At 42.8% G+C, this 20,679-nt stretch overlaps 1 protein-coding gene across 1 annotated transcript in view; it reads left to right on the forward strand.

Moving 5' to 3' along the window:
* Window positions 1–20,679, forward strand: part of KDM5B (lysine demethylase 5B) — a 55,044-nt gene that overhangs the window by 14,985 nt on the left and 19,380 nt on the right. Inside the window, exons 5-16 of the mRNA XM_027697681.1 lie at window positions 5,344–5,478; window positions 8,476–8,569; window positions 9,695–9,798; window positions 11,105–11,263; window positions 11,801–11,920; window positions 12,377–12,535; window positions 12,989–13,170; window positions 16,067–16,229; window positions 17,225–17,344; window positions 19,052–19,246; window positions 19,802–19,983; window positions 20,514–20,638. Of these exons, the coding sequence (XP_027553482.1) occupies window positions 5,344–5,478; window positions 8,476–8,569; window positions 9,695–9,798; window positions 11,105–11,263; window positions 11,801–11,920; window positions 12,377–12,535; window positions 12,989–13,170; window positions 16,067–16,229; window positions 17,225–17,344; window positions 19,052–19,246; window positions 19,802–19,983; window positions 20,514–20,638 (1,738 nt within the window). The remainder of the gene's footprint in view (window positions 1–5,343; window positions 5,479–8,475; window positions 8,570–9,694; window positions 9,799–11,104; window positions 11,264–11,800; window positions 11,921–12,376; window positions 12,536–12,988; window positions 13,171–16,066; window positions 16,230–17,224; window positions 17,345–19,051; window positions 19,247–19,801; window positions 19,984–20,513; window positions 20,639–20,679) is intronic.

A 20,679-nucleotide genomic window follows, 5' to 3' on the forward strand; every position in this document is an offset into this window, starting at 1 on the left:
GTAAGCTACACTGAGTCCACTTCATTTAGCAGCCAGTCTGCCAGGGTTCTCTTAATTACCAGAACATTTGTGAAGCTGCATTTCATGCTTAGTGTCATGCAGGTGACCAGATGCATTGTGTGGTGGTGATGAAGGCAGTTCAGAAAGCCATGGGCAGACTTTTAATTAAAAGTGAAATTTTTAGCACTAGTCTTCAAGGTAAGCTCTTACTCCTGCTTTGAACACCACCTGTTTGTATTTTCTCTCTGCAGTTCACAGAAGCTTCCTGATAACAGACTTTCAGGCTTCCTGTAATAGTTTCTGTAATGCCAAGTACTGCTAATCCATGGAACATCCCAGGTCCATCTCTCTGCCAGAACAAATGCTGTGGATCTGTGTCACATACAGAGAGTGACCCAGGGACTGTGCAGTCCATGGCAGTGTTGTGACAGTAACTCATCTCACGTTCACCAGGGGTGACAAGTTGAAGAATGTGTCCTGGCTGTTGCAGTGGGGCCAACAGTGTGGCTTGTGACTTTTTCCAAGCTTAAATCTTCATCCTTCCTGGATCAATCATCAATGCTTGATTTGACCATTAAACCAAAACTCAGGGTTTGTTGAGAGTGGAGGCCACATAATCTCTAATGAGGAATAGGCCTTCTCTTTTAGAGCAGTAGTCATTTATTTGGAAAACCAAAATAGGTTGCAGTTGCCAACATCCATTTTTATTTCTTTGCAATATTCTTTCCATGATGATCTTTCAAAGACAGGAGTGTTGACCTTTTTTAAGCAATAAAAGCCCTAATCCTGTTACAAGCTTTTGTCTGTGTACAGAAATCAACACAGGCCTTTACACAAAGCTGCAGAAATGAGAGAGGGATTTGATATAAGTTCAGAGAGGTTAGAATTAGACTTTTTATTTGGGCAGTGATGATCAATTCTCAGTGAAAAACAACTAAATTCTGCAGATCCTTCAGAAAGAGGGGTCTTTTGCAAACAGTGGATAAGGACAAAATAGAGTTGAATATGAAAATCTTTGAGCTAAGGAAACTGCTGGATCAAAAGTATTTTGGCTTCCCTCAAACACATTCTTGTTAAGCAATGGAAAGCAGCACCATTTTCTGAAGGCATTGCATTGAAAACTTGGCATTTTTATTAGGTCTGAAAACCGTGATTTCTCTTTGGGGTTTTTTTGAGCTCATGTGTTTGTTACATCTGGCATTGCTGCCATATTTTTGAGGTGCAATTGCACAGGGAAAGATCTAATTAAAAGTTGTAGTGCAGTGAATGTAGTTCCACAGTACCCTAGAAACGGGAGTTCCCTGAGAGTGTCTGTCACGCAATTAATACTCACATTCATGGTTTGCTCAGTATTTTAAACCCTATCAGAAAAGAAAAACCTTCTTAGATGAGGACATGCTTCTTTTTAAATGTTACTTTTCAAGCTCTGTCTTGCAATGGGCACCTGACATTTGTTCAAACTGATGTGGAGACAGTTCTGGACAAGTGATGCATGTAAGGGTAACTTATTTTTTTTACTTCCTCCACACCCCCGCCCCAAGCTGTTAAAATATTCCCCTTCTGTATGTGGCAGACATAGATTTTTGAATGACCTGAGAGAATCCATGGGAATATGTTGGGCTTAGCTCACTTTTCACTCTAATTTGACTTTTTTTTCTTCGTGGCAACTTTGTCTTCCAAGTGAGTTTGTTTTGCAAAACATTTTTTGCGGAAGAATCTCAGATGAGATTCTTTTTGACACCCTTCCACGTGTTCTCAGTAAGTGATGCTTTCTCAGATGCTTCTTGTGTAGGTGTCCATTATTGTGTGTCTGTTCAGTGTTTTGCTGGGAACCTAAGCACCTGAGTTGTGTTTTTGAAGAAGTTGGATGTGACAGCTGTCAGTTGGAGATGCTTCCTCCTCGTGATACTTCAACAGCCTTTTGAGAGAAGCCCTTCATGCAGTTTGAGTGATCATCCAGGCAAGATTAGTGCTTGCATTCACTGATTCCTTTCATTTGCTTTTTTCTTTGTTTGTTAGTACTTGAAATATTCATTGGGTTTTTTTTTTCCTGCAAAAGTGAAGAATAATGGAATGGTGTAGTTTCCACTGATGACTGTGCCATAACTTAAATCTAATCCAGATCTGAGCATAGCATTAACTGTTTGTGTGGCTTAAATACATGTTAAACTGGCTTCAGGAGTTATTTTGACACATATCCCAGTTGGAGATATTTCTATCTACATACTGAAATAGTGAAACTCTCTGGAGCTGTTCAGAGGGGGATGGACGGGAATAACATGTTTTTATTAAAGCTCTTGTTCAATCCAAGAGCAAAAATTCCTTAAATCAGCCAGTTTCTAATACTCAAAGCAGCTCTCCACGGGGGGGGGGGTGTTTATTTTCTTATCTTGAAACATTGGATTAGACAGGCCTTGGGTGTTTTGTCTCCAGAGCAGTTGCAGTGAACTTGTCAGTACTGGTTCTGTACCTCACATTCCTACCTGTAGCAACCATCTGTGTGATATTGCAGAGTCATACTCTGTGCCCAGAGGGATAAATGTTCCCCTGCCTGAACTGAGGTGTCTGAAATCTTCTGTCAGTGCATCTTCTGTGATGCATTGCCCAGATGTTTGATGTTTTAAACAGTCATCTCCAGCTACAGTTTGGGGGGCTCGAGATGGTCTTGCTCCTGTTTTTCAGTGAATCCAACTGGTTCAGTAACTGTGGGTCTGGTCTCTTTTCCAAACTAAGGCTTTAGTGGCCTGAGTAGGATTTCGTATTTCCAAAGATTTATATGTGTGTGCCTCTAATAAAGATCTTTCAGTGTGAGATAGTTCTCTGACACCCTTTATTGTTCTTGGAGAAAAATGAGCACCTCTGGAGTCTGATGATTCTTACCCTCCATGGATAAGTAGTAGGGGTAGACATGTTGTGTTCTGCAAGTACAGGGAGCCTGACTGATTGGCTTATGTGTAAGTTACTCTAATTTAATTACTACTAATAAACATCTAAACCTGGAGGAGATAAATTGCATCCGTTTTTTTTTCCCCCATCTTTTGACATCCTGGAGGCCTTGTGACCATTCCTTCTGTGTCCTTTGTCTGCTGAAGGAGCTGCTCCTTTATGGTTTCAGCTGATGGGCTTTCAAGTTGCTGTCTGCCAGCATTGGGAGTTCAAGGATCATATGTGCAACCATCTTCTTGGAATATAACAAGATGATGATCACAGTGTATGGGATGAGCTTATGGTGAATTGTTGGTAGAAGTTCAGCCTTGCCAGAGGGAAGGACTGGAGAGATGTCATCTGTGTCCTTGGTTGAAGACAGTTGATCTGGTCAGTGCAGGAGCAAAGGAGGTTCAGAGGAATTCTCATCCTTAAGACAGGGCTTACACTTCTAGGTCTTCTCTAGGTACAGTTGAAATGGTTAATTAACAGCCATTTCATGCCACTGCTTTGCCTCAGGTTATGGAGGCACTGGGAAATGTTTGTGCTTAAATAGTTGGTGAAACCTCAGAATTTAGGAAATGTGCTCTGGTGTTTTTCAGTGAATGCTCATTTTTTGATGGTGGTTTTTTTTTTTTCCTTGGGCAATGCACTGAAGTGAGGCAAGTTATACTATCTGTTGGTTTTCCAGGTTTCCTTACCATTTTGATTAGGAAAAGTTGTTTGCCTTCTACATCTTTATTTTCAAGGATCATATGTCCTCTATTACCAGAAGGAGTAGAAACTTTTTTTTGGTGAAGAATTTGGATTTCACTTGAGGACACAATTCAAGGAATCAGATTTTATGGAAGTTCTTGTCTTTCATTTTTATCATTTTTCTACTCACTTGCCTTTTCTGCTTGTCCATTTTCTGTTCTGAGAAATTGTTATTTTTTTACTTTCCTCCACTGATGTTGATGTGAAATAATTCCCATCATCTTTGGTAGATGCCTCATCCCTGGAAACATTCAAAGCCGGGTTGGATGGTGTTCAACCTGGTCTAGTGGAAGGTGTCCCTGCCCATGGCAGGGGCTTAGAACGAGGTGATCTTTAAAGTCCCTTCCAACCCAACCCATCCTGTGATCCTGTGATTCTTCTTGCAGTGTGAGCCTGAAGGGGACAAGCTCTTGTGAAGGGCCAGCTGCTCTGGGCTCCAGGTGCCCACACCTGCCCCCCTCTGAGTGTCAGCCAGGACAGTTGAGTGCTTTTGTGTATTTAATGTTGAAATGAAGTCCCCCATTTGCTTTCAGAGAATAAATCTAGAGCTTACAAAGTCTAGGACTAAAGGCAGTATGAAAGAAAATAGCAGTCCTGGAGGTTTCTTTGGTCAGAGTTGTGGGCTGTCTGTGGGTGATGGTTAATCTCGTCCTGCTGCCCATGACCGATACTGAAATTTTGTTAAATACATAATTCTTTCAGCATAGACTTGTCTTCTAAAATACCACTTTTTCCTCCTTTTTCATCCCCCCTTCTGACTGTCTTTTGTTCCTGAAAGTCTGATTTCTGTGCTGTCCACAGAGTATCATCATCCTCACACTGCTGCAGTGGTTCTTCACTGTTCTCTCTTGCTGAGAAAATGCTTCTGACAGGAACAGGGGAAATGTGGATCCAGCAATTCCTGTGAATTCCTTCTTGACAACATGAGACTTTTTCTTTCTGTAGGATTTGTTGTTTACTCATTAAAAACTGTTACATTTTGTCTGCTGTTACTGAGTGTTGTGTGGCTTGACAAACGGGGAATTGTTATTAATTATTCAGTTTCTTGCCAAAAATGTGCACAGTTTTCTGCAATTAAATATGTTCATTCAGCAACTTGAAAGAACTAAAACTGGTTTTGCATCTTTTCCCTTCTGCTCTTAATTCATGGAGCAGTTGTCCTCTCCAAAACATGGAAGAAGGGAGCTCCAGCAATGTCCATTGGACAAGGCTGTATTTCAGTTAGGACAAGGATGTTTGATAGGCTGTAATTTACTTTTATATTGTTGGCATCACAGCAATGCAACCTGAGGACACAGGCAGCAGTTCCAGAGTGCTGGTGATCCAGTCTGAAAAAGCCCCATCTGCTAGAAGAGTTGAGGTTGGGATTTCACATAGAGAAATGTTCAATGCTCATAACACTTAAAGGATGACTTCAGCTTGCTTTAAGATCCTTTATTATGGTTATTGCAGTCACTAAATGGGCAGGAAAAAGTGAATCTGTAATTTGTTCAAATAGGTAATTCTGCCATTGTCACACATGCTGTTTTATTAGCTCAGCACAGTAATTATCAGAGCCCTGTCTCTGTTCTTTCCCACGAGCCAGGAAATTGTTCTGCACAGAATTTGTGTTGGAGGCGGAGGCAGAAAAAAAACGTAGTAACCAAATTGTGTCTCTTTTAGTGCTTGCAGAAACCGGATCTCAGCAGTGACACGAAGGACAAGGAGTACAAGCCCCACGACATCCCCCAGAGACAGTCGGTTCCGCCGTCAGAGACCTGCCCGCCCGCCCGCCGGGCCAAGCGCCTGACGGCCGAGGTGAGGGCTCAGCTCTGGGGGCACAGCCTCAACATTTATAAAGGCATCAATCCTAAAAAATGGGCTAAGAATTGCGTGGTATTTTAACAGTTGTGTTACTGAGGTTTGGAGTTCTGGGAGGCTCTGCTGTGGGAGCTGTTTAGGAGTGTGTACAGTAGAGTAATGTTTTTAGCATGATAGTAAATACTGATGCTTTTGAGAAAGCACGCAGGATCACTCTTGAGGAGAAAAGACAATGCAGAAAGAATCGAGCCTTGCAGAATATACCATCCAAGGAGTCTTTCTGCTGTGCCTTTTGCAACCGGACCTGCCTTTCTCGTATTGGCCTTTTTAGCCACCAATGCGCATGCAAGAAATGTGGGTAGAGCCCTTCCCAAATCTTCATTCGTGAAGCCCGGCCATGATGATGATGAAATACTGTGGGGTACTTGGATTAAAATACAGGTGACAAGTTCTGGAAATGAAGCAGCTTTGATCTGTTGTTCTCAGCCAGTGAGCTGCAGTTATTCTTTAAATGTGCTGGGAGGTTTCTGTACATCTTTCATGAGCTGAAGCCAGCTGTTGGAGCAGGGAAGGTTTTGGTTGTAACATTAGCATTGTTGAATTTCATTTTTCACTCTTGAATTCTATCAATTTCTGAAAACTTACCCATGCAATGTAAGGGAAAAATGCATAACATGAAATCAGTGTGGTTTTATACAATCTTAAATGTGCTTAAGAAATAATATTTATTTGGATAAGCGTAAAATGTATTGATTATATCTCAGTGTCTTCTGGGAAGACGTATTTTAGGAGATCATGGTGTGTCTCCCTTATTGCTGGAAAACAGTAGTGCTGTGGCTCCAGCCTTTCCAGCCTGATGATCCTGTCTCCAGAGAGTTCCTATTTCTTTTGTTGGAGTAGATGAAGAGAAGGGGAGGATGTTCCCAGGAGAGGGTCTGATTAGTGGTGACATCATGAGTTAGGAAGGTCACGGTTCGCTTCAGATTCTTATTAACTCCCATTGTTCTAGTCTTGGTCTTTATTAGTACCAATAGTACAGCTTAGTCGTTGCAAATTCTGCCTGTAATTATGCTTAGTTAATGAGTTACAATTAAGGGTTTCCAAAGCTTTTCCACTCAAATACCTGGTTACAAGTGGATTTGTAATTCTGAGCAAACCTCCGTAGTTTGGGCTGAAACTTTCCATTTGGAGTGTCTGCCTGTGGTTACAGGATGCTTGTTCTCATGGATCCCTTAAGGATTAACAGCAAGACAAATATACACTAAAATTCCAGCTGTTTCTCTGGCAGTGGTGTCAGATGGCACTAACAGAGAGGGCACATTTTTATGATTTTGGTGAAAACCAACTGCTCATCCTTAACTAAAAGGCAAGGCTGCCCTCTCAGCTCTTGCCCCAAGCACCACTCGTGTCATGCACCTAATTTTTGTGGAAAAAAATCCTTGATTGAGAATAGAATTGGAACACACAGTGCTAAGGCTCAATTGAGCAGCAGGGACTGACTGGCTTATCAAGGAGCTGCAATGTTTTAAGACAATAATTTCCACAAGATTTGTTAATGTGAACATTTCCGTACCATTTCAGTGCAGTGAGCCACAGTGATTAAATCCATTTTATTCAACACTGAAGCTCCAAGCAGCTGGCATTTGCACTGACCTCGTTGCAAAGGAGTAATGTTTGTTCTTGTGTCCCAACTTTTTGAGATATACAAGGATTTGTCAGTAACTTAAACTGTAAATCTTAAATTCATTCTCATGTTTGCCAGTTTGATGTTTCCTGCTTTTCAAAGGCTGACCATAAACCCCTGAAAGAAGTGAACCACAGAGAAGTACTGTAAATTATTCTGGCCTGTAGGATAAGTGTTAGCTTGCAGTTGTAAGACACACACAGTTTTACCTGGCCTTATCTTACCTGGTGAGTAAACAGTCAGGAGAAAATGTTCATGAGAAAGGAAAAGGGCAGTGTCTGTCATAGGCTGGGTTTGGAATGCAAAGGGTTTAGGTGCTTGATGTAGGAAAGTTTGGTGTGAAAGACTACAACAATGCTGGGGAGGTGAAAGTGAGATGAGTTGATGTGATAAAAGGCTCAGGCCGAAAACAAGAACTGCTCAGTGTTGGCTAAAGCACAGAATAAGACACAGAGAAGCTGGAGATGCAGAAGCTGGGGGTCTGTCTCTTCACTGCTGGAGGCAGAACTGCTGCATACAATGAACAGCTGCTTTTTTTGCATATCTTAAGCAGTGGGTTCTCTGCCTGGTCTGATGGAGACATTTGGACAAAGAGAACATGAAAAGTGATGGGGAAATAATGTCAAAACCAGCTCTGTAAAAATCCAAATCAAACAACCAAAGCCTACAAAAAAACCCAAACTGAACAACAGCCCCCAGCCCCTGGAGTACCTGGGGCTGTGTTCAGTCCTGCCTTAGACCTGTGCCACAGACCCCATTTTTGGGGGTTCAGGGAGTGGCTGGTAGTGACTGACTTGTTGCATGACCTCATTCCTTAAGGAGTTAAGCTTAAAAAATACAATGTTGGAGAAATCTGTCATAATGCTGAAGAATTTGAGAATTGTTCTTCCACAGTCTCAAAACTTCAGGGAAGAAATGTATAAATTCAATGGAAAAACATTATTCTGTGTTGAAAGCTCCCCAATGCACCAACTAAGGTCCTTTCTGGAGCATGTTCTGCTTCTCAAGAGCACTAGAAAATCTGTAAAAGCCCAGAGTTCCTTCTTCCTTTGCTTCTTATTGGGTCCCACTAAAAGCAAACCCAAAGCCTGGTATTGTTATTGGCATGGACATTTTGTAAGATTTGCTTTCAAATCTCCAGTGTTGTTCCCTGTATTATTTCTCTCTGAATGTTCTAAATAATTGAAGAGAAGTGTTTCAGAACTTCAGGTGTCTTTTTAGATTTGTTGTTTTGTAAGTATTAAATGTTTCTGAGTTTGATTGAAAAGTCTGAGTCCCCCTGTCTGATTTTTTTTTTCCCTTTTTTTAAGGCAACCACTATTAAAACTGAGTCTGACCCTCCAGAAGCCAGAACTCACAATCTGAGACGCAGGATGGGATGTGCCCCTCCAAAGAGTGACAGTGGTGAGTGAAACACAACCTGAATGCAGCTTCTGTTACTTTGTACAAACATGGTTTAAGACCAGAGTTAAATTCAGCAGTTGGAACTATTCAAAGTATTTAAAAAACAAAACCCACCAACTTCCTGTTAATTTAATTTTAAAATTGGATTTTATGGTAAAAGCTCTTTTAAGGGTTGGAAGTACTTTTTGTTTTTCTTGTAGAAGCTACTTCCAGTTGAGAAAAACCTACTTTTTCAAACTTGGGTGTCCGTCCCAGAGCAATTGGAATGAAATTGGAGCCATATTTCTGTTTTGTATTTTAAATGACATCAGTCCACGAGCTTTAAGTAGAGGAAACTCTTTTAAGAATGTATGAGATTTCAGACACTTTTGGCAAAGAATTTGAATATGAAATCAGGAAATTAAACTCATGAAGGCAAAAGTTGATACTATGTTTTGGGCTTAATGATAAAGTTCCCACAATATGATTAAATTACTGCTATCAACAGTCCTGAGTCTGTTGTTATCTGTCCTTAAGAAATAATCATTTCAGACCGAGAAATTTAATGCCATCAAACAGAAGAATAAATTTGTTGACAAATAATTTGGCCAAATAAATATAGGAACCATTTACAACTATGCAATAATTTAAATTACCTGAGCAGTCTGTAAGTCTCCTTTGTTCATTCAAAATCCTTTTTTCAAGAATTTGTTTAGATTGGGGTGTTTTGTAACTTGATTTTTTTTAATTCAAGGAGTCTGTAAAGTTCCCCCCTCCCCAAGAGTAGAAGGAAAAAACTCTTGACAACATTTATTAACACTACATGGAAACAAAAATCTTAGCTTATGAATCTGCTCATAATTTAATTTAAATTAATTGAAATGGGACTTAAACACTGTGGGCTCTGTAGTTAGTGCTGGCTCATGGTGTTGTGCTTGGGTTTTCAGGTAACACCAACTTCTGGGGGCACTGCAGGTGTTCAAGTCTTGCCTTACGTTCACTGAAACAAGTGTGGGGGGATAACAAGTAATTCAGCAAATAACTTGGTGTGATGGAGTCTAACAAGTAATAAATGAAACAAACAATAACAACGAATGTTAAGCATTGAAACATTTTGTAACACTCATTTTTTTTCCCGTTGCCCAGACAAGGAAATGCGCAGCCTGGTGAAACTCCCTGAGAAGAAAGAACTTCCTGGGGAGCCAGAGAAGGACAAATCCAAAGTCAGATCTAAAAAACCCACCAATGCTGTGAGTACCCACTGGCTTCTTGCTGCTATGTGTGGATTTCAGGTGTTTCTGGGTCTCTCTGGGGTGTGTAGCAAAACCTCCTGTCATCTCTGTCACACTGAGGACTCCTGTGTTCTTCCTAGAACCCTGTGGCTGAAGCATGCCTGTGCCTGCTGGAATATCCATACTGCTAAAGGTTCTGGCTTTACAAAGCTGGAAATGACAGGATGGTTAAGTTTCACCATCTATAACTAAAGTAACTTGTTTTTTGTCTCCAAGGTACAGTCTCAAAATAAGCATTTTGAAAGCCTAGTCCAGTGGAAGTGGTTCTTGTATGACCCGATCTCTCCCCATTGCTCTTTAACTTCAGGGGAGCTCAGTGCAGGCTGTGGCACTTCCACACACCTTCCCCTAATTCCACAATTTCAGCACTAAACTGTCAGCTCTGTTATTGAAATGCATCTTAAAAAAAACAACCCCGTTCCTGCTCCAACTCTCCACACACCACCAACCCCCCTCCTAGAAACCCCAACCTGAAAGCTCTGGTAGTTGTCTCACTTTTGAAAAGCCGATGCCAAGATTCTTTCTGCCTGTGCCACTACTTGAGTCCCTCCTAAAACAAACATCTTCTCATTTAATCCACACCTGTAGCTGAGAATGAAGAGGGCAATACCAGAAGCCTGACACCACTGTGCCCCACGTGAAAAAGGCTTGTGGGGGGGAGCAGGAGATGAGGGTCTGCCTGTCCTCACAGCTCTGTTCTGTGTTTGGGAAGAGCTTTTCAGGCTGTTGCTGGTGAGAGTGGGGTGTTGGACAGGCAGCAGACAGCCCTGCCAAGGTTGGATGCTTGTGCCTGTTCCTTGGGGCTCAGGAGCTGCTCCACCACAATTAGCAGCTGCTCCCCTGCCCAAAGCTCTCCTGGGAGGTTGGTGCCTTCTCTGGGGGAAAAAGAGGAGGAACCTCTTTCTCTCTTCTGAGGCCACATGGTCTCAGAGGGGAACGAAACACCTGAGCACACCAACAGGAGAAGGGTTTGTGAGCCCCCAGCGGGTGTTGGGTTATACCTGCTGAGGCCACAGTGCTGCTGATGTGAACTGTCCTGGCACTGAGTCAAGTCTTCTGGCATTTGGAAAAAAAAAAACACATGGAAGGGCTTGCAGCTCTTGTGGTCCTTCCTTAAATTACAGAGAGGAGCATTTAAACTTTTACATGAGTATCTATCTCATTTCCATTGCAGAGATAAAGTGGAACAATAAGCTTTGGGAAATGTTGCAGATGAGAGTTACCTTCAGTACTCACATTCCCACTCTGGAATTTTGTGTTCCAGGTGGATCTGTACGTGTGTCTCCTGTGTGGCAGTGGGAATGACGAGGACCGGCTGCTGCTGTGCGACGGCTGTGATGACAGTTACCACACCTTTTGTTTAATTCCACCCCTCCATGATGTTCCCAAAGGGGACTGGAGGTGTCCCCAGTGTCTGGCTCAGGTAATCTGACAAACTATTACAGTCAGGCTGAAGGATACTTTGTGGATTATTTTTAAGATCGATCATAGGAATTGAAAATACAGTTTGTTGTTATTTAAGGTTGTGCAAACAAGGTGATAGAGGTACAGCTAAAATGAAGAGTGGGCGTGCTTCAAATTGGAAAGCTGTCACTTAATGCCAAAAATTGGTGTGCCTTAGAAGAGCATCTAATTGGCATCCTTTCCTCTGTGCCTAAAATTGGAGTCTCACTGGGTGCTTCAGTGTAGCACTCTATGGATCTTGTTCTGCATAGCTCTACAACAGTAAGGAGAAATCAGGCATATTAATTCATTAATGTTTATGCAGATTTATAAATAAATAAATATTGTGATTTGGTGAATCAAGCAGCATTTCTTCTTCTGATCCCTGGGGCAGTGACTTCATTTCAGTGAGGTGTCCTGCCTTCTTATTCCTCACATGCTGTTATAGTAGCCCATTTGTGTAAATTCTGAGCACAGTGTTGTGTTAATACGGAAACAATCCCCTTTTCAATTGCAGGAGTGTAACAAGCCTCAAGAAGCCTTTGGGTTTGAACAAGCAGCACGAGACTACACCCTGCGCACGTTTGGAGAAATGGCTGATGCCTTCAAGTCAGACTATTTCAACATGCCAGTACATGTATGTTCCTGCCTTACTGTGATGCTGTCATGTAGAGTTCATTTAGTGTGCTTAGTTAAAATAGATATCTCTGGAGAGGGAGGGAAGAATCCTGATTTTGAAGGGGATGAAATTCCAAGTCAGACGTTCTCATTTACGCCAGTGAATCCTGATTCTTGCTGATGTCATGGTTTTTTTGTTCCACCAGCTGCTTGTGCTTTTGTTTGTTTCTTCCCACTTTTGAAGAAGTGTCTGTAGGGAGGAGATCTCTGACTGTCACCCATTCCTGAGAGAAGAGAGTAGCAGCATTTCCTGGAACCACGTTTCTGCTGCAGTTTTTTTCTCTTGTTGAAACAGTTCTGAAATGGGGAAAGGCTCTGAGCTAATGGAGGTTCCTTCCTGAGACAGCTTTGATGCACATACTTCTTCTCTACTGATTCCTCAGTACATACTCCTTTTTCTTCTTCTCATACCTAGATGGTCCCCACTGAGCTGGTTGAAAAAGAATTCTGGAGACTTGTCAGTACCATTGAAGAGGATGTGACTGTGGAATACGGAGCTGACATTGCTTCAAAGGAGTTTGGCAGTGGCTTCCCAGTTAGGGGTGGGAAGTTTAAAGTTAGACCAGAAGAAGAGGTAGGTCTTGGAGTTCACTGGGAATGTTTTTATTGCAGTTTTTTGTTAAATAAGGCTCCTTGGTTCAAAGCACAGTAATGGAACTGGTTTGCGAAGTGTTTGTTTTGTGTATCTGGCAGAGTATTAGAAAAGGAGAGTTATATCAGGGTTTTGAATAAATAAAACTTACTGTGATCAGACATCCAACACCACAGGTTTATCCTAGTAGTTAATAAATAACTGCCAAACTGAATAAAACCAAATAAAAAAGGTCTCATTTTAACAAAGCAGGTCAGGTCAGAGTTGTGAAAGGGGCAAAGAAAATGAAGGATTTAGTCTTTCATTCATTGACCTGTTTCTTATATTCCTCAGTTGGAAAAGGTCCTTTTCTTCTGTTGCTCTTCAGCAGTTTTATTTTCTTGGGCTTTTTACTTCCTGTTGTATAAACCTGTGACTGTTCTGTTCAATTTTCAGGAATACCTTGATAGTGGCTGGAATTTAAACAACATGCCTGTGATGGAGCAGTCAGTGCTTGCTCACATCACTGCAGACATCTGTGGGATGAAATTGCCCTGGCTGTACGTAGGAATGTGCTTTTCCTCTTTTTGTTGGCATATAGAAGACCATTGGAGCTATTCCATTAACTATCTGCATTGGTGAGTTTGAGGAATAAACCCAGCCTGGGAAACAATCTCCCTTTCCTTTCCCCTTCTGCTTCTTAATTAGTGGACTAAAACCAGATTCATAGAGCTCAGCCAGAGTAACCATTGCTGTCCTGTCACAGCAGGGTTAAATTTGACAGTGTAATTCCTACATTGATTTGCTTTTGGACAAGAGGTCATATTTTGGAAAGAGACATCCATTCCCAGTTTTAAAAATCCATGAGAGATGCAGCAGATACTCCATCAAGTGTTTTATTATGCTCAGTGTAAACTAAAAACCATGCAAGTTTTTTTTTTAAAAATCATCTTAACTTCAGCTAACGACTCAGACCCGGCATGTTTTGTCTGTTAGATGGATCATGCTGTCATAAATCCTCTCATCAAGCCAACACTTGTCAGGTGTAATCAGGACAGATCTTTGCCATCTCTTTGATATTCTAAATAGATTGAACTTCTTGAACTTCTCACCTTACAACAGGTTTCCTAGAGTCTGGATTATTCTTGCCACTCTTCCTGAAACCTCTTTCCCTCAAGCTCTTTCCCTTTTCTTGTTCACATGAACAGTAAAACCACATCCCAGCTGCTGTCCAGAGAGTCCTTTTTTAGTTGGTTATTCAGTTGCTGCTCCCTGAAATAGCTGCTGCTGTAGGGCAGCCCAAGAGCCAGTGACTTAATTCACTTGCCTTCATGGTACTTACTGTTACTAAAACAAATGTTTGAGTGGGGTAAGTAAAGGAGTGACAGGATTACATGGTAAAAAGGATCTCCCTTGTCATGTGTTGCTGCTTTTTTCCTCCCCTTTGTCTGGGTCTTCAGTCAGGCTGACAGCTGTGGGCAGGAGAGGAGTTTGTTTGCAGTACAACCTTCATTTCTTCGAGGAGAGCTTCACTCCCTGTTGTTAGAATGGCTTTATGCCCTCCATAATGTGCCCCAAATTGCATTAGTGTTTGCAGCAAGGCCAGGAAGGTGCTTCAGTGTGTACACATGATGTGCACACATATGTTCATTCTGATACACGTGAGAGTTTCCTGACCTGCTTTCAATTAATTTATCCTCCAGCAGGAAAGTCCTTGACATCTTTTCATTTGAGGATATTCTTCTTTATTTCCCTTTAGTGTAGAGGTTTAAGTCTGGGGTTTTAACCTATTGGAGAGGAATGTGCAGTTGAGGTTAAAGCTGTTCTTGGCCAGAGCAGTTGGTCTGAACAACCTGCTGCTGCAGAGACAATGCTGCAAACTCTGAAGACTCCAGAAGTCAGGACTGGTTCCTGGCAAATCCTAGGGATGGTGTGTCCATCCTCAGTGTTCCCACATGCCGTGGAAGAGCTCCCACGTGCCCATGGGAGCACTGGGAGCAGCTAATCCCAAGTGACTCAGGCTGCAGCAGCAGAACTTTCCCAGGGCTGAAGGCAATAGTCCTCTTGCAGGACTCCGAATCCTGTGTTAGTTCTAGAAATGGTAAAAGGAGAAAAACCCAAATCTCTGCTTCAGAGAGGCTTGGAAACTAATAAATAAGATGTCAGTCCTGGTCAGAGAAAGAATTATCATTGTTGCTGCTGGTATTTCTACAGGCAGGATGTGGGGCAGTCAGGTAGCAGTGCAGAAGGAACTGTCACCTTCATCCACCTGCAGTGTGCTGGTCCCTAGGGCTGGCACCCCAACACCACCAGCAGAGTAGTGTCTCTCTCTCTTGCCTGTTCTCCTGAGGTCCAGAGGCTGCCAGTTCCAGTATCCTGGTCCAAGTTTAGCACAGTTCATATCTGCTGTCACTCATTCCTTGGTGCTGACACATATCAAGGAGCAGAACTAAGTCTTGACTAACCCAGTGTTGGGTCTGGACACAGGATGGTTTTTAGTTGCATCTGTTGCTGGTCTTCATGAATCTCTAGAGTTGTTCTGGGACAATGCTCAGGTCCAAGGCTGCAGAGTTATTCCAGGATGGTGACCAGGTCCAAGGCTGCCTAGTGGTTTAACACTCCATAACAACTCTCACTGTGATACCAGTGTAAGTGCCCCCTCCACAGCCCATCCTGCTGGCTTTCCTCTTCCCCCATCACAGGGGCTGTGTGAATACAGGGGTAGGGATAGGCTTCCTAGGGATGAGGGATAGGCTTCTGGATTCACATTTCACTCTTTCCTTTTGGAATCCTCCCAATTGCCTCATGATTACTGGAAAAAAAGAACACTGTTGGGTCAATTTTACTCTGCCAGCTCCTCAGGAGTCTGGGATAAGGTGATTTGTCTGTTTTCCTTTCTAAAGACCTTTTCTAACCTCGTTCTCTATAAGGCTCTGAAGGCATTTTCATCTCAGTGCTGCAGTGAGCCAGTGCTAGTGTAGGCCTGAAACAGTATCTGCTGGAACACATCTGCATCACCTGAATTCTCTCAGCTGGCTTGCTTTGGGTTAAGCTGGTGCTAAAAGTTCTTTTTTTCCTCCTCTGGATATGGATTTGTTTTTCCCCTTGAAGTCTTTTGCATAATTTGGAAGTTTGATTTCTACTTCCTGTGTGTTGCTTTTATGGCAGTTAAGCACAAGACAGAAAGAACTGGCTTTGGTTGCTAAACCCACGAGGGAGTTTGTGTTCGTGGGAAAAGACAAGCAGCTTGTGTTTTGAAGTTGTGCTGAAATCAGCAGAACTTCAGTGAGAACTTCTTCAAACTATTTCCCCCACCCCAGAATATTTGAAGTACCTGCTCAGAAGTGTAGGCAATTAAAAAACAGATCTGGAGGAGAGGGACCTGTGTAAAATGTGAAGATTCACGAAGGTACAGAACCTTTGCAGTCCTTCCTGGTGATATGCCCTTCTTTTGACATGGTGTATTTTAAAGCAGAAGACTGAAAATGTAACTTAAAGATTGCTTATATTTAACTTTTTTTAATAATCTTGCAGGGGGGAGCCTAAAACGTGGTATGGAGCCCCAGGGTACGCAGCTGAGCAGCTGGAGGATGTAATGAAGAAACTTGCTCCAGAGCTATTTGAGTCCCAGCCAGATCTCTTGCACCAACTTGTCACCATAATGAACCCGAACACTTTGATGGCCCACGGGGTGCCTGTATGTGTCGGACTCCTGTGCTACTCCCCAAACCCAACCCTCTTTGATTGGAACTCTACTTAAAGCTGATAATTGAAGCCACTTTTATTACAGAGATGGTGTGGTGGTTTCCATGTGTGCTGCATCTTCCTTACCCAGTGTAATGTGCCAGTGTGAACAGATGGGCAGTGGAATCATTGCCTTTGGAATTGACTGGCAGACTCTTCTCTGGAGATCCATCTTGGATATTTCTGTCTCAGCTGGAAGGTTTAGGCTCAACCTTTGGAAGAATGGCAGGAGCTCTTGTATGTCTGTTCAATCAGACACCATTTTTTTTTTGCATAGAGTTTCTGTCAAGGGCCCAAACCCCATTCTTCCTTTATTTGTCATCCACATCCTCTTATTTTTCCTGGATAAGTCCTTAGGTATTTAAAAAACATTTTTTTCATCAGTTTCCATCTTATTCCATACTAGATTATTCATGGGAATTATGTCCCTTTACAATGTAATTGGCTTTTGATGAGCTGACCTTGGGACTTAAAAGGAAAATCTGGAAAAAGCAGCAAAATTTTTGGTGTCCCCTATGCTTCAGTAGCCTCCAAAATGGAAAGATGCAGGAAGACCTAACAACATGCATGCTGACTTGTATAGCCCCAACAGTGTTAGATTTACAGCACTATGAACTTTAGGGTTCCCAATTTCTCTTCCCCTTCAGCTGCACGTTGGAGAGAGCTGGATCTGTGCTAACCCCAACCCTGAGCACCTGCACAGAGGCAGTGAGGTGCACCAGGCCCAGGAAGCTGACTTAGAGCTGTTCAGAGTGGGGGTGTGGCTGAATGGAACCCTTTGCTTTCCGGGGTTTTACATGGTCTGTTACCAAATGCCAGTTGTGATTCCTGGGCTTACGGTTTAAAACGCTTCAAAGTCCTCACAGAAGTCACTGGGAGTTGGAAATCCATGTTCTCCTGGCAGCTCTGTTTAGGTGTGACCTAACCCTGGTCTGTCTGTCCTCCCAGGTGTACCGGACCAACCAGTGTGCTGGGGAGTTTGTGATCACCTTTCCCAGAGCTTATCACAGCGGCTTCAACCAGGGCTTCAACTTTGCTGAAGCTGTGAACTTCTGCACCGTCGACTGGGTATGTTCCAAACCAGTTTTTTCCCTAAGTGAGCAGTTCCAAACCTGTTCTTAGCTGCTGTACAGCTCTGATTTCCTGCTGATGCACAAATCTAGGCCACGGATCAGAAGAAGCCTGTTGCTGGCAGTGTGATGTTTGCTGAAGGGGTTTCTGTCATGCGCTGAACTGTGGGTTTCCTCTGGTTCCAAAGATTTGGTTTGGAATTGTACATCAGGGCTGATGGAGCTGTTGCAGCAGGAGGGAAGCACAGCCCCATGCATGCCTGGAGGATGAGATACACCAGTGCTGCTGGAGTCTGCTCCTTTTTGTGTTCCCAAATTCCTTTTCAAATCAAAAGCTGGAATGAGATTTCCCAATTTATTGCACTGGGAATTTTCTAAGAGGTACTTTCTGCAGCTGGAAACCAAATTCAATGTGGATATGTTTTCTGCTTTTAGCTTCTGTGATAAAATCAGGTGATACATGTAACACACATTAAGAACAGTTAAAGACCTTGATAGTCCTCTTGGGCAGAAAAATGGGAATTGCATCTGATGTGAGCACATACTCTTGGATAGCAGAGGTGCTGTAGGTTTTTAGGGAAAAACATTCCAATGAGAAGGGAGCAGAAAGTTCTCAAGTTCAAACAGAAAGTTTGCAGACCAGTACTTCATTCACAGTAAGCTTCACTCAGCTCACTGAAACAGCAGAGATGGGCACACATTACAGTTATTAGGTCACAGTTAGTGAATAAGTTCTTTGTCTTTTTTAAAATATGCACAAATGGAGGAGAGTTGCTCCAAAGTTACAAGTAACTTTTTCTTCCCAGCAGATGACTCAGACACACAGTGTTGTCTGATCTCAGAAAGATCCTTTGAAGCTTCTGATATTTCAAGTTACTCTCCTCCTGATTTTTTTTTTCTCCCCCCAAAAAAGGTCTTGGCTATTTGTAAGTGTAGCCCAACTGAGAAGTTTGTTAGACTTAAGAAACATCACTTAGAAGAGGAAGATGAGTTAATATTGCAAGAAAGCTTTCTGCACTACAACTGTGCTCATGTGGCAGTGGTTTGGTTTGGTTTTTCCTCTTGTCTTTCCATGAGTTTTATTCTGGACTTGCACATAACCTCATTGTCCCCTGAACATCACTATCTGCCTGACCTTAAAATAAAGCTGGGAGTGACCTGCCCAGCTCATGGTGAATTGTGTGCTCTGCCTGCAGCCAGTTAGGGACTTCAGTAGTGCACAGAGTCAGCAGTTTCTCCTGCTGCAGCACAGTTTATGTCCCCATAAACAAGCCATGTCAGGGAGAAGAAGGCCCAGCATGCCCTGCACCTGCCTGGGATGGGCCATCCCTCGAGTGGTGGGAGCAGGGCAGGTGCCTGTACTCGTCCTTCTGACGCTTCCCTGGCCTCTGTGTATTTTTATCTTGGGTCTTCCTGAGCCCACTGTGATTTGGTGATTTAGTTGCCCCTAATTACAGCCTCTCCAGAGAGGACACCCCCCCAGCTACACAGCTCACACCCACAGAGGCCTCTGGCAAGAGCCATGAGCGTTCCTGGCGTGCACAACTCTGTCTTGATTTCTCTCGTTTTACACTCTGAAGGATGAACGTTGCTGCAAGAAAGATTTGTCTTGGCCTTTCCCTGGGATAGTTTTCGGTCAGTTGTGTGAAGAGTTAGTGCCTTAATGTCACTGTCCAAATGAACCCCCCCAATGTCTGTCCCACAGCTGCCCCTGGGCCGCCAGTGCGTGGAGCATTACCGGCTGCTGAACCGCTACTGCGTGTTCTCCCACGATGAGATGATCTGTAAAATGGCTTCCAAAGCAGATGTTCTGGACGTTGTGGTGGCATCTACGGTCCAGAAAGACATGGCTATTATGATTGAAGAGGAGAAGAGGTTGCGTGAGAAGGTTGATAAACTGGTGAGTTGTTGGAAATAATAGTTTGGGTTGGAAGGAACCTAAAAGCTCATCTCATTGCACTCCCCTGCCAGGGACAAGGACACCTTCCACTAGACCAGGTTGCTCCAAGTCCTGTCCAACCTGGCCTTGATCACTTCCAGGGATGGGATTTATTATAATGAATGAAGGAACAGTTGAAACAGTGATGTGAGGACATGCTGGTACTTTCAGTGGGGAGTCAGTGGCTTAGGGATACATAGTTCCTTCCTGTGTCATGAATTTCAGAGGACCACCTGGGTAAAGAATCATTTATTGTGCACCTTGTTTTAGCACCTGCCCTTTAATATTGTTCAAATGTTGCTTTTAAAGTAATATTTCTCCTTTCAGTAATGTAGTCAGAAAAGCTGGTTTTTCATTAACCAAAATTTCTATCTACCTGGGTTTAATATCTTATTTCTAAAAACTTCATTATTTCTTTGATAAATTTACCTTCTGATGTTTTAGCTTGGAATAGTCACCTCTTTGTAACAGTCACCTCTTTGTTAGGCTTTGAAGTGATGTAACACTCTCTTGCAGGGAGTGACCGACTCAGAGAGGGTGACATTTGAGCTGTTCCCTGATGACGAGCGACAGTGTTTGAAGTGTAAAACCACCTGCTTCATGTCAGCAGTTTATTGTCCCTGTAAACCCGGATTGTTGGTGTGCTTGTACCATGTTGAGGACCTCTGCTCCTGTCCCACCTACAAATACAAAGTGGGGTAAGCTTGAGATAGCAAATAATACCATGATCTGAAGTTATCATTGTCTGTGTAGGTACTGTGGTTTGGTAATCTGGTGCTTGCTTTGCTGTCAGTAGGGCTGGTTTCTGTTTCTGTTTCTGTTTCAGTCCTTTGCAAATCCAGTGCCCCCATAACAACAGGCCTGTTTTGTGCTTGCACACAAAGCCTCTTTCTCTTCAGCATTCAGCTCTTCTTGCTCTATAATGGCAAAAATTGCTGGCTAAGTTAGTTTGCATTTTTATTTATAGCAACAAGGTCATTGTCCCTTATATCCAGTCCTTGCCAGGACATATTGTTTTGCTTTTCAGAGCTTTCCTTCCTGTTGTCAGCTTTCCTTTGCTATTTGGTAGATCTTTGTCCTGCGGGAATGGAGCTTTCTTTAAGACAGTTTCACAATTCCTTAATTGTCCTGCTGAAATCGCTTTTTGAAGTAATTGCAATGTTGAAATTGTCTCAGGAAGAACATGGTGTGGTTGTAGGTCTTAATTTGAATTCTGTGCTGCCTGCAGGTACCGCTACACCCTGGAGGAGCTGTACCCGATGATGAACGCGCTGAAGATGCGCGCGGAGTCCTACAACGAGTGGGCTTCCAACGTCAACGAGGCTCTGGAGGCAAAAATTAACAACAAAAAAAGTGAGCGTCTTACCTGTTGTCTGCAGCACATAAAAAGGGCT

This window comes from Neopelma chrysocephalum, unplaced genomic scaffold (genome assembly GCF_003984885.1).
Source record: "Neopelma chrysocephalum unplaced genomic scaffold, ASM398488v2 Primary Assembly neopelma1_122, whole genome shotgun sequence".
NCBI lineage: Eukaryota > Metazoa > Chordata > Aves > Passeriformes > Pipridae > Neopelma > Neopelma chrysocephalum.